Source organism: Phymastichus coffea, unplaced genomic scaffold (genome assembly GCF_024137745.1).
Source record: "Phymastichus coffea isolate CEN01 unplaced genomic scaffold, Cenicafe_Pcof_1.1 PCOF00057, whole genome shotgun sequence".
NCBI lineage: Eukaryota > Metazoa > Arthropoda > Insecta > Hymenoptera > Eulophidae > Phymastichus > Phymastichus coffea.
This window is the reverse complement of record NW_026706868.1, coordinates 156751-171107: the sequence shown is the minus strand read 5'-3', so window position 1 is coordinate 171107 and position 14357 is coordinate 156751. Positions and strand designations below refer to the sequence as shown.

Genomic DNA, 14357 nt, shown 5'->3' with positions numbered 1-14357 from the left:
AGCATAAGGAACGATCTGTTCCATCCTCAGAAGTAATTGATACTTAAAAGATCGTCGACTGACATTTCCGAAAAAAAATTTATTCGACTCCTCTATGTATTGAAGAAGGATTGGGTAACGGGTTTTGGGGTGTCAGCGTAGAAAAATTCCCCTGGGATGATAATCAGACTACATGGCGAGAAGGAGCGTGCGAAAAATGTCATGAACGATGTGGTCACGTGTTGTGGGCGACATACTTGAGGGGATTTTTTTTCGTGGGAAGGCGAGAATAATTGAAGATTTGTTTATCCCTTCGCGACCGTTTATGATGACAGTTATGCTTTCATTCACTTGAAACTCTATTGATGTCCTCTTTGATTGCTTATCACGATTGATTATCGTTAATGATATTAACATATTTGAATGCTGATGTTATTTAATAAAAATAGTAAATTTTTTGCAAATAGTAAATACCTAATGCAGCGCATTTCCAATATGTGATCGAACCATTTATAATTCCATTGTTCCATTTTGACCATGCAACACAATAAATCTCCGACCATATAGACATTAAAATCGGCAGCCGAACCATCAACTTAATCAAAGATACTCACCAGCTGTAGTGTCCTGGACCCGTATAATATTTTAACTATATTACGCAAAGCGAGAAAACCGCGTTTGTCATCTACCCCGGCTCAATCTGCTAAATGGGCGCGTATTCAGATTGTATCGATGATTAACTCTTCGGGCGCGCGCGTGTAGGTTTATAGGGACAGTCAGTTATTGAGCTGTCGCGCGCGAGGGCGCCTGTGACAATAAAAGCACCATAAAAATACGTCTGACTTTTCACCCCAAACGCATCTCATTAATGACACGAGCTCGCGCGATTTATTGCCTATCTCTTCGTTCGAGTTTGTTCTTTTATTTTGATGGTTTGTCATGCTTCGCCGTTTCGGAATTACCGATCGGCATAGGTACTTTAATTGCCCGGTTGATTATTGCAGATTGTTTTCAAGAAATGATCGAGCGTCAACTACGATCAAAATGACGCGTAGATAACCGATTAATTATGTAGCCATTTCAAGATTCACTTCTTATATTTCTATTCCTATCTATTTTGATGCACAGTTTAACTTGTACAAGCCAAAATGCAACTATAAATAGGATCAACGGCATACCGACAGCACCATGTAGGTCGTTGCGCAATCGGGGCCCGCTTGGCACAACGTGCTCCCCTGTAGAGCGAGGGTTGGCGCGGTGCATTGTTATTACTTCCTGCGCCTCTTGCGGCTCGGCGACATCTGCAAAACAGCCGCGTCGCGCGACAAGTCCAGTCAGCGCTCTTTTTCTTTCAAGCTCCAATAATAAAATGCTCGTTTGTATCGGCTATCGCTTGCAATTATGAGTCTTATATTTCAATACGCTCCAAAATAATTTAATAAATAAATAGAAAAAGAAAAAAAACAAACGAACAAAAGCAATAAATGTCGCCATCGAAAACATGAGCTTTACATTTCAAAACGTTTCTTCTACGCAATCTTCGTTGGACCTCACACGGAAATTTCTGTGCGTCGGGAAAAAAAAAGTTTTTTTTTCTCTGTCGAGAACAACGCCGCGACGAGAAATGCAGTAACTTACGCTTGGAAGGCTGTAATATGGAACTTACAATCATATACGCGTCGGGGGCCTGACAATCGTCCGACATTTTACGAGCTTACTAGCGCCAGACTGGGCCAGACAGACTCGGATTTCAAAACACGCGGTGTCATCTTGCGTCTGGGTGCACCGTTCAGCTGATGCAGCGCGAAGCGGCTATCCCTCTCTTTTTTCCTTCGAGCGCCGTTATATCACCGATTTCGTGCTGTGCGGGATAATGCGCAAGTGCCGATTTTCTTCAACTAAACGGATGAGACATCAGAGATAGAAATGACGCTCGCAAAAAGCAGGTTTGCGAGTACTAATGCTTTAATATAGGCTTTTTTTTATTGCAATTGCACGATTTTTGATACTGTAAAATTGTCGAAAAAAAATGTAAAAGTGGAATAAGAAGTTTACTCGAGGGTTGGGTTTGGGTTGTCATTGCAACTCCGGCATCTATAAATCATCGAGAATGAGAAAAAAAGTGCTCGGACACACGCAAAGAAGCTGGTGAAAGCGCGCGGGTCCGTCGGGCGCGCGGTGCTTGCGTCGCGTCAAGTGCTTGCACGTTGAGCTTCGCATATACAAAAACTCGCCATGTACATCCCTACGTGCGTGAGAAAGGAGAGAGAGTACATGCTAGTCTAGGCCTCGTAAATTCCGTAGTCTGGCGCCGTGATCGACCGGGGCTTTTCCTCTCTCCGCCTTCGCCGACGGAAAAGAGCAATAATTCTCGCGACGGGCAAAGAACGCACTCGAGTGACGCGCCGCTGCAGCTCTCGAGGGCTACTTTCACATGTATGTATGTGACGCGCTCGATCATCGGCGCGCTGATCTTACTTGGGACTGTTTTTTTCTAGTTTGGAGGACTGATCGAAAGATTGTGAGTGGTTTGCTTGTGTAAGCTGCTTCTTGAAGCATAAAGAATTAAGCTTCGGCACTTTACAGTTTTTTATAATTATTGTCAAGCTGAACTTTCAGTTATCTTTCACTTGTTTATTAATTATATCTGTTGTAAGCCCACATGCCAATCTATGTTCATCTCATTGCAAGTGAAGCTGCTAACCGAGCCGATATCAAATGTTTTTTCTCAACACCGCCATATTTTGATCGTGCAATTAAACAACACGACGTGCAAACTGTACATTTCCGATTGGGACGCGCGCGTAAATATACTGATGTAACAATAAACTGAACTGTCAAAATGCGTTAAATTTATACGTACAGTCGGAAATCGACGAGGGCGCGGATGTTGATACATCGATATTTAATGACGTTACACGTTCGTATATATACTCGACGAGAAAAAATACATGGTTTGTTGTGCCAGCAGTAAAGTGTAGGCCAGGAAAATCCATAAAACGCCTCTTCTCGCTATACTCGCTATTATAGACTCTGAAACATCAGAAAATCTCATAAGTTACGAGTCGCGCGAGGGACTTCATGAATGAAATTTCGTGAGGGGTCAGCACTGCGGGGAGGCATACATGATCGTAAAATGCTTGCTCGCTACGCGTATTCGTGTATAAGCTACTCGTGTAAATGTTTGAAAGGCAGTAAATTATTTTGTTGGCTCGATTTGCCTCTTTGATCTGATTCTCAAATAGAGTCGTTTTCGAACTGGACTTGGAAAAGTTTCTTTTTACAAAACAAGTAAGTCACGGAAATCTCGATAAGAGCGTGAAAATCCACTAACGAGGGAAAAGTGAATCCAAAGTAAACGAATCGAGCGAGACTGACACACGCCACGAATCTTCAGCCGTGCACACGAGCACCTGCCATGTAAATGCTTCCTTCCGCCCTCGGAGGATGTTCGCTCTTGATTAATCTCGTATTATCAACGAGTCAAGAGCAACTTGTAAGAAAAAAAAGACATGAGTAGTAGCTGCATCCACGATTATTTGTACATTTAGTGGGCTCTATTTCCTCAAGCCATTAGCTGGATTGATATGGCACGACTGCTTCTTCGTTTTTTTATTTTATAATTAATTGCTTTCGCTATTATTAAACTATGAGTAATATGAATAAATTAGTAAGGGTAAACATTTCAAATGGCTGGCCAAAGTGAAAATTTCAAACACACACCTTTTAATATTTATTCGTGTAATGCGCTGTATCTCTGTATCTCTCTCTCTCTCTCTCTCGGCTACTATCTCACACGTAATAATGAAATATCGGTCACTTTTGTATTATACATCGAAAATTTTTCGTGTAAGAGTAGCTCAAAAGATACGTTCAAAGAGTAATAAATCAAGCAGAGTACAAATTGGCGAATTCAAGTGTAAGTGACTTGATGTACGGATTTTCCTATAAAATTTGACGTTCTGCACACGCGAGGTCGGTTAATACTTGGTAACGTAATAAACTATATTTAGGTGGGCAGTAAGGCGTATACCGCTCCACCACTACGATTTGATATCTCGTAAAAGCCACATGGCCCCAAACGCGTATATAGATCCGACAGCTTTCTCTCTCTCTCTCTCTCTCTCTTTCTCTCTGTCTTATTCGATTTGTTTTTTTATTCATACAAAGAATTTGGCCTCTAAAAGATGTACGTATCCTTACGATGATTAATAATGTGCCTCGTAGTGAAAATTATTTAGATTGACAATCTGCAAAAAGTGACGTCAATCATCTTCCAATCGGCAAAAAAGAACGTTTTTCCTTTGCACTTTGTTATATTTTTTTGTTTCTTTTCTGTTTGCAAGCTCAAGTAAGAAATTCACACCGTTACCTAACTGTTGTTCGTACACACTAGCTCGTCGAATTATTTTTTATAAAATTCCAAAACAGAATTGTCCAAGCACAAATATGAAGTGTACGTACACTTGCAGTAGCCTACAGTCAGTACATATCCGCAAACGCAGCGGTAGCAGTCTAAAGTAGGCCATTTTTCTTCTCGCCCCGCAGGGTGGTGTAAATAGACAAGGGTCGCCGAGTTGATTTCGAATGGCCTTAGTTTCGCGTCTGCAACTCGTCATCGTCGAAAACACCAGCTACAACAGTTTATTTATTTAAACGCAACGCAATTGTTTGGCGATGAACTTTTCGAGCTTGTTTATTTGGTTATTTAACAAGGGCTCAAAAGTCTCCTCCAAGTCATATAAATACAAAAATAAATTTCCCAAATTTCAATTTCATTGATTCCTTTCCTTAAAATCAATAAAAAGAAAAGCATCATAACAGAGATCATCACGAGAGCTTGAACAAAGCAGACAACGCGAGATAAGGTAAAATTAACTGATAAAAAAACTCACGCTCCTTTATAATAAAAAGAGACTACGCGTGAACTCAAGAGAGAAACCAGACACCATTGAAAGTCTACCTCAGAAAATTTTTTCGAAAATATGAAGTCGATAAAAGTGGAGACGTCGAGACTGGGGCAATTTGTCTGCGTGAGAGGATTTGTCAAAGTGTAAGAGTCCTGGTACCTTCGGCGAGCTTTGAGGTCGGAGGTCCTTATCGAACGCAACGCCGACTTTTCGGCTTTGATGCTACGCAATAATGCCGGTGGCGCTTGAGGAGGAGTCATTTACGAGGTAGCCAAGTGTAAATGTCGTACTCGGCTATTTATTATTTTTCGTCCTTTGCTTCTGGTACATGGTCTACAAGTAATCTTTGTAACGTGTAAGTGACATTTACAATTTTTATTTGCTTTAGTCTTCGCCTTATTGGGACTGAGAGAAAGACAATCAATTGCTAAAATTAGTAAACTCTCAAAATGAAATTCAAAGCACGTAGCGATTCGATGGAGAAAACAAAAATGAACACCCACGTGACACGCACGAAAAAGAAAAACTAATCTCCGTCGCTCATTCGTCAAATTGTGAGGCCCGGCATCGGGCAAAGTTCTTCTCGCCGGAAATATCCGTGGGACTATCTATCGAAGCAATAACCTGGCGATAGCGCTGTGTCTGCGCCCGTCTGTTCTATTATCTGAGTGCGAGGGAAAGTGGCGCTAAAGGCAAACCGCAGCGCGGCGCGTTAGGGGGAGAAGAATATACCAGACGCTCGACACAGATCTATGTCGAGTCTCATCTTTGCGCCCCGTTCACAGACGCAATCCAGATGCGCGCGCGCGCGCGCACTGCTACTGCCGCCGCGGTATAATCACGCTAATAATCCATGAGTAAGATGTCGGGAGCTAAGAAGAAGCGGCTTACTTCAAAAGTGGAAAAATACTATCTCCTTCGGAGTGTATAAACGGTTATGATCTACCTTTTTTCTTTCTCTCAAGGGGTAGTTTCGATGATGGAGTTTCGGAAAAGTTCATCAGAGTTGGAGACTGCGTTTTACGAGTGGCTTTTTTCTTGATTGGTGGTAGAGCCTTCACTTCTTTAATTTGTCTAGTTCCCATACTCAATTTAAACTTCATTTCGTGGATAAACTTGAAACGTTTTAGCCATTTCACAAGCTATTGATTAGAACTTATATGCACTTAAGTCTCGTTTTATTTATTAGAATATAAGATGTCCATGGCAAACTGAATCCCAAAGTAATTTATTGCAATTGACTGTGGATGACGTTGCTTATGAACGAACATTAACTCAAGTAAAAAGTTTTATTTTTTTTGTAACATATCCCAGATTTTTTCAAGGACTAAAAATTTACAAAATCACTTAACTGCAGTTAATTTTTTTCTCATTCGAGTGATTTCTGACTTATTCCTAAAAATGACGAATCGCCGACATCCAACGTTATAACATTGGTTCGTGCTAAAAAAGAGCGTGAAAATTTGAATTAAAATATTTATATAACATATCTAGGAGTGTGAAACTTACTTGCAACAATAAACTCAATTTATGAATAATTAATATGGATAATAATCTCCAACAATGTAAATATGCCGCTAATAAATCGTTTTAAGAAAATAACAAATTATCATTACAAATTATGCTGGAATAATTTTATTACGATCTGTAAAATTAACAGTGTCGTATTAAAATGTGATTGGATGAGAGAAAAATTCAATAGAATAAAATGAAGGAAATTACATTTTTATTTTTTTACATTGGTAAAATTAGAACTTTGTGGGAAATGAAAACTAATTATAAGAATATAAAATTTGAAAAATGTTCACGGCTGTTTTCAACGAGAAAGCAGGAGAACATTCGATTTTCAAATATCACCAACAAATAACAGTTAAAAAAATTATTTATATGATTTATATAATAATAACAGAATTCTGTTATTTATATGACTATAGAGATAATAGAAAATTAACAACAGAGCGCACGAAGCTGCTAAATAATGCCAGTTGGATAAAGGACAAATGTATTATCACTCTAAACATATAATGAGCGCTGTTTAAACCTCCTGTAATTTGTATTTTTTTTGAAAGGGGTTGCTCAAAAAATGGTCAAAAGTATTTATACTAGAAAAAGTTAAACTGGGGGATTGATTGATTAATTACTTAATAAAAATTCAAGTATAGTATACTTTGATATTGTGCAGTTCTTTGAAAATATATTTAAAAAATGTAGCTAAAAAAAGATCATTTCTCAAATTTTACCTATAAATATCCATCTCACATTATTCCATAGTATCATCAACCTAAATTAGTAGAAAATTAGCAAAGCTGAAATGCAAATACCGCAACTTTGGCTTCGCGAGCATTCAATAGCAAAGCGATACACTCTATATCGCTTACAAATCATCCAGAGCCAAGCGAGCTCAAAGTTCATTTATTAATAAAAGGCTGCGGACTGGCCCTCTCAATTTACTAATTGAATCGTCGATCTTATACGATCGCCGCGAGAAAATGTGTGAGAGAGAGAATACTTTAAGCCACGCCCTGTTTGCGAGTAAGGGGCCGGGCCTATTCGCCACCACCCCCAAGCCGAGGCCCACACGGATCCTTCGGTTCACCTCACTCGCACTGTGGCATCGAGCGCGGACGCTTCGATCTTTCGCTTTCTCAGCGCTGCGGCTCTCAGTGATCAGTGAACATTCGGACTTGTTTGTGCGACTTGCTTTTCGTTCAAGTGGAGTACAGTTTGAAGGACTTTCCTTTTTCTTTTGTTTTGGTGTTGCAAAACGAGAAAAATTATCATGATTGGTGGATACGAAGCTCAGGCTGATTATTATCCACAGTGGCACCAGCCCTACAACTATGTTACGCAGTTACCTTATGGTTAGTTGAAGCATTTTTAAGGGTTACTTCTAAAGAATTTGCATTTTTCTCAAAATCCATTGAGAAATACCAGGAGATTTTCATGGTTTCAAGATAAGCTCATAAGAAAATGACTGTTAGCTTTTCACATTCAATAGTTAACCGTGTACACGGTGTATTTTACTTTTTCTCCTTCGATTGTTTATCAATTTCCTTTTCAATTGATAAGAATCCAATTTCTCTTCATTCTTGTTTTTTTTTTACTGCAAATCTGTCTATACCTAGGCGATTCGTAGAAAAAAAACAATATAATAACTGATTGTTTCAGGAATGTCGGATGTAGATAGTCAATCGGCATATTGGGCAGCAGATTCGGGTATCTCAGGTGGAAGCTCGGGAGCTGGTAGTCCGGCGGCATCGACACCACCCCTCATCGAAGAAATCGGCATTCAGGAACCAAACTACTCACCGCAATACTCTCAATCCCCCTACGTCAACAACCAAGTGCAAAACAATCACTACGGTGTCTACCAGCAACAATCGCCGCCGCAATTATCTTCGCCTGGCAACAATCATCATCATCAATTCAACGACTGCCGTAACAATCTAAGCGACAAACAACCGATGTTGCAACCAAATCCAACATCGATGCTGCAGCAGCATGTGAGACACGTCGGTGATAGTTTGGGCGTTGTCGTGAGGCCTAAACGGCGAAATACTGCTAATAAGAAGGAAAGAAGACGGACGCAAAGTATCAACAATGCCTTTGCTGATTTGAGAGATTGCATTCCTAATGTGCCGGCGGATACGAAGCTTTCTAAGATTAAAACATTAAGATTGGCTGCGAGTTATATCGGATACTTGATGTCGGTTCTCGATAGCGATGAAGGCGAGGAGCCTCAGACTTTTCGCGCCGAAATCCTATCGAGTAACAGAAGAAACAAGTCGCTTAGTAATTTGGTGAGAATTCACTCTTTTGTACCAAAGTTTTTTAAATTAGGAGTAGCGTTACAATCGTCTGAAAAGATCGTTGACTGTCGAAAATTTGGTAGATACTTTTTTTTATTATTTGCAAGCCATCTAATTTTTTCAGTATTCGTTCTTTTACCATAAGAATATAATTTTTTTTTTTTCATTATTTTACATCAATCTATTAATCTAATAACATTCATATTTGGATTGGATACAAAGTGCTGCTCAAAATTACAACGAACAAAATAACTAATGGATGAAAAAATATGTTCATTATGTTACAGAGCGATGCAGCAATGCAAATGATGGGTATTCAAGAGGAAACAACGAAAAGCAAAGGCCGTACGGGCTGGCCGCAACACATGTGGGCTTTGGAATTAAAACAAGAGCCTGCGGCGTCGAGTCAATTAATGCAATGAGGAATCGGCGATTGACGCGAGACATACAGTGATGACGAAAAAAGTGCGCGTTAAAGAGACACAGACTTAATATTTATTGAATCGCGTTGGCACGCGGAAGTCTAAACTCTTGTAAATAGTTATCTTATGGATCTCATAAGTTTGAAACGAGCCGTTGTAAATAGTTGATCGCTTATTACTTTACGAATTAAGCCAAAGACGAATGAACCTAAGACAATTTGTACTTAATTTTATTAATAGTTTACGATTGCACATATTCAATGTATGTATAAAGTTTTGTATAAAGTGTACCTATAAACTATGATATATATAAGCTAATATACATTGCATCGAATGACTTTTATTATAAAAACGATGTTCTTTTTATTCTTCATTTCAATCCCAACTTATCCCATTGACTGTTAGTGTACTTTAGAACTTATTATTATCCCATACGTTTTTTTTTAACTTCTAACTTAGCAACATTAAACAAAATTAACTGTCTCAAAGCTCCTAAATTTAAAGAATTTTCATTATTTTTTATATACTTTACTGTTTAAAGGTCTAGCTGAAAAACACATATATTAACAAGTGTTTTATCAGCGCTAGATTTTATTTATATTTTATAAAGCCGTGCCTGCTTTAAAAAAAATTCGTGTTTAAACAATTTTAACGGTTCGGCTATTTACGTTTATAACAAGACATTCCCTTAGTTCACAGGATCGATGGAAGATACCTTGATATTTTCTTCCAGGTAAGGGCGCATCCATCACGGTACACCATTAGAATCTTGTACAATATCGTCAAAGTACTTTCAAAAGATATTGAAAGGCGGAACAGGGCCCTTCCCTGGTGGCTCTTTAACTATTTTCATCTGAGCCGTGAGCATCAGTTGATCGCGGCTTAGCAATTTCAACTTGCCACGATATACTTGGCGAATGTAATTCACTTGCATTGATGAATATTTCGATTATTTTGTAAATAAACCAAAATCTTTTATTTATCAAAGTAGATGTGTACCTGAGCATGTACCAACTAAAGATTGATGGCGATGGCAAGTACGTCCATGAAAGCCATGGTTGGATACTTGGATAGTCGTAGACGTAACCGGTACAGTATAGTAATATATCTGCGGATAATTTTGTGCCGTTGCTTAGAACGAAATTTCCATTCTCGGCTCTAACAACATTAAACACCTGCTCCACCTTGAATGGAAAGCCGCCGAGAAGTCTGTCAAGCATTCCATTAGTCATTAACATCTGCGAGCTTCTACCACGTTAGTATAATACTCACTTGTCGTGCCTATGATTGAGGAAAACTTTCCGAGCTAATGAATTGGATACTAATGTCGACAGCTGAGTAAGAGCTGCCCAACACAATCATCCTTTGATTGGCAAACAGCTTAGATTTACGATACACGTGGCTATGCAATACTTGACCGTCGAAATTTTCGGTATATATCCCTTGACATCCTGTCTGTATGCCAAACATCAAAATACCGATTTATAAGCACTTATTTTGGCCTATATTTATACTTATACATTGCATACTATTACGATATCACAAGTGGTTCTGTTTATTTTGTTATTGCTCAAATTTCATTTAACAGTGAGCCATTTGTGATCAGGAAACGGTTTTATTTTTTCTACATTAGTGTTGAACTAAATAGACAAAATGGAATTCAAGTCTAACTATTATTTCGCGGTATATACACGACAAAAACGTCTTCAATTCTATATATTAGGGAAGTTTAAAGTGAACAGAATAATTTATCAGGTATTCAAACATTATTTCATGTTTTAGGAGAGTAAAATTGCTCGTTACTCTACCAAAATTCTAATAATCAGGAAAAAACATTTCCGCCTTTATGCCATTTGTTCTGCGAGGTGAAAGCAACGATACCAATCATAAAATTAATTTTTTCATTCTTAATTTTGAAAATGTTATAGGCATTTTTTTTTATAACAACTTATCAACACCATTATTTAAAATAATTAACACAAATAAACTTGTCAATAAATTAATTAATTCGTATTACCGTAAATCTCTGGATATATTACCGTGAACAAGTAGGCCATGTCAATCAACGATTGTGCTGTTCGCGTAGATCCACAGTCTTCCGACATCTGAATTCTTTTCACACGTGACTGGCTCAAATTCATTTAGATACTCGTGAAAATATTTAGTCCGCAAGTAGTCCAAAATCAATTATTTTTACATTATTTTTGACATTGATTTTCCTCATTGGACGATCATATAAACCATGCTTTGATAGAAATTTCAAGTAAAATACTTGAATTGGTTAATATAATAGACTTCATATATACTTGGACACACTAGAATTTGATTTATAGCTGAATTAACGCTAAGAAATAATCGACAAATATAAGATAAAAAAATAGAAACATTATGAGTTTCCCATTCAACGCCACAGCTGGTAAAACGAGTAATTTGTCTATTATTTATAATTTTTATTGTCTATTATTATTCATCTTATCGTAACGCAATTTTTACAATCAGAATGAGGAAAATTTGTAATTACACCAGTGAATATCATGCAGTATGTCGCATGATCATACATTTCTACACGTGCTATTGTGAACAGGTCATGCTAGTCAACAGTGCTGCTGTTCATTTAGATTCACAGTCCATGAACGTTTTTAATCCAATCTTTTTTCATCATTATGCATAAAGTAGCTCAAATAATTCTTCTTTTGTTAAAAAATTTGTGTTTATTCATTCATAGAATTTTCATTTAAATAAATAAGTGAAATTATGTTAGGGACACTGTTGATGCAGAAAGGAAATGACAAGGTTTTACAATGATTGAAAAGAATGTGAATTAAATAAAACTTTTTTTTAATATTTACATTAAATCTATTTGAAACAGGTGAAATGTTTATGAACTCAAGCGCACAAAAGCTTGAATTACTGGTTTACGAGTTATCCGAAACTGTAACAAACTTAGCGGTACGATTAGCTTCGTTAATGACAAATTTTTTCTCTCGGAAGTGTAAAAAATCTTGCACCAACAGCTTTCTAAGCTCAATCATGTAACGAGGGACCCACCATGGCAGTCGTTGACCATCAACCGGGATCCTAAGTTCGTCGTAATATTTAAAAAATTCTCCGAATGAGGTAACGTGGCGTTTGCCACTCGATGTACTCGTTGCTATTTGAGCCTCGAGCAGCATCTGCTCGTGACTAGGTAAGCTCAATTGTCCACGCAACACAGCTCTGAAGTAATTTACCTGTATGAATACATCAGTCAATATTGGCTCGAGTAAACAAGGAAAATGATTGTTTGTACCTGAGCTGGCACTAGCATAAAATAGTAAGATCTCAAGGGCAAGCCAATGATTGCCATAGTCGGACGCTCAATGTTGATAAGATGCTTGTACATCGGGCGAACTTGCGTCTCGTTTACGATAGTGATGCCACTACTTTCATCAAGAAATGGAAAATTGTAACGGTAGCCGGTACATAATATCAATGCGTCCGCTTGTATTTCTGTGCCATTACAGAGGACGAGCTTACTACCATTAGCTGCAGACACATTAGGTATTTGTTCGATATTGGATGGAAAGGTACAGGGAATCCTAAAGGTACATTCGATTAGCTTTGTCTGCTAACTTTCACCGCGTAACTTAAAATACTTACTTTTTGTGCCTATGGCTGATATAAACTTTCTTAGCTACCGAGCTGATGTCAACGCTGATGTCGATACCCGAAACTGAAGCGCCCATTACAACGACCGTCTGATTGACAAAAGAATCTGGTTTTCGATACACGTGGCTGTGTAATACTTGCCCGCTAAAATTCCCGATTTCTCGAATTTCTGGTGTGTAGCCTTTGACGTTGTGTCTATAATAAACGTGTTATATACATATATTTATCATATAATCACGTATTGATATTGCTACTCACCCGTTACACAAAACCACAGCGTCACACGTCGTTCTGCTTATCTCTTTGTTATTCAAATTTCGCGAGACAATCAACCATCTCAGAAGAGGCAACGGTTCTATTTTTTCTACGTTGCTATTGAACTTAACACAGAATTGAACATTCACAATTAGATTTCATTTGACTATGTTGGCGCCTATAAAGTATACAATCCTACTAGTTACCTGTATGTACTGAGAAAGATTGAAATGGGTCGTATAGTTTCTCAGATAATCTAAAATAATTTCATGTTTCAAAAATCGACCTTCATTTTCTTTGCCGCCTGGAAGTGGATAACCCGGAAACGACGTCATTTCTTTTACCGTATTGGTCCTGCATTATAAAATAAAAACATAATGACGCAGAATCTTAGCAAAACAACTCAAACATGAGTTAAATTTACTATAATAAATGAAAAAAACCATCAATTTTCAATATGTAAATAAGATTTCGTTCGATATTATATAAAGCCAACTATTCAAGATATATATTTCAATAAGTTGATAAATTTGACATTTACTGTGCATAAGTTCAAAAAACTATTTATAGGTATTTTAGAAAAATCACGATTTCAAAAAATATTGAGTGGTACCTAACAATTTACCGACAACATATCTTTATTTTGTGCAAATGATATAAAAAAATATTAAATAAAGCCAAATTAGTTTATATTTAATTATTATAAATCATTTAGAATTAAGAATTTATAGTTCGGATACGAGCAGTTACCAAAGACGTATTTATTGAAAATTTACGTAAGAAACATTACCATAAATTTTTGTACAAGCTACTGTGGACAGGTAAGCCATGTTCATCAACTGTGGTATTATCCGTATAGATCCAAAGTCCTCCAACTTCAGAATTCTTCTCGAAAACGATGGTCTCGAATTCATTGGGAAATTCGTTGAAAGATTTCGCTGCGTACAATCCAGATATCCCGGCTCCAACAATACATACTCGCTTTTTTGTTGTTTCGCCATTTACGACATTGCTCACCAACAGTAGTATAATAAATGATATTTTCCACCTATACTCGATTTAATTGACATAACTTTTTATATGAACTTAATTTCTACATATTTATTTTTATACCAAGACAAAAATAACTAGTAAAAGTTAAAAAGTAGAAACATTGTGGATTATCTGTTCATCGTTACAAGTGAAACGAATAATTTGTCATTCTATTTATTATTTAATAAGGTTACGTTTATTAATATTATATTTCTGCATCTCAATGGTCACACTTTAACATTTAACTCAACAAAAAATTAAATCAGTCGTTGTTCAAATTTAAAAAAGTATGCATAACTTTC

General features: G+C 37.3%; 1 protein-coding gene across 1 annotated transcript; it reads left to right on the top strand.

The window, feature by feature from the left end:
* Window positions 1–7514: 7514 nt before the first annotated feature.
* Window positions 7515–9442, top strand: LOC131666194 (heart- and neural crest derivatives-expressed protein 1-like). Its single transcript, XM_058938629.1, has 3 exons — window positions 7515–7750; window positions 8058–8689; window positions 8986–9442. The coding sequence occupies exons 1-3, from the start codon at window positions 7669–7671 to the stop codon at window positions 9118–9120; spliced, it is 849 nt and encodes a 282-aa protein (XP_058794612.1). The 5' UTR covers window positions 7515–7668; the 3' UTR covers window positions 9121–9442.
* The last annotated feature ends 4915 nt before the right edge of the window (window positions 9443–14357 follow it).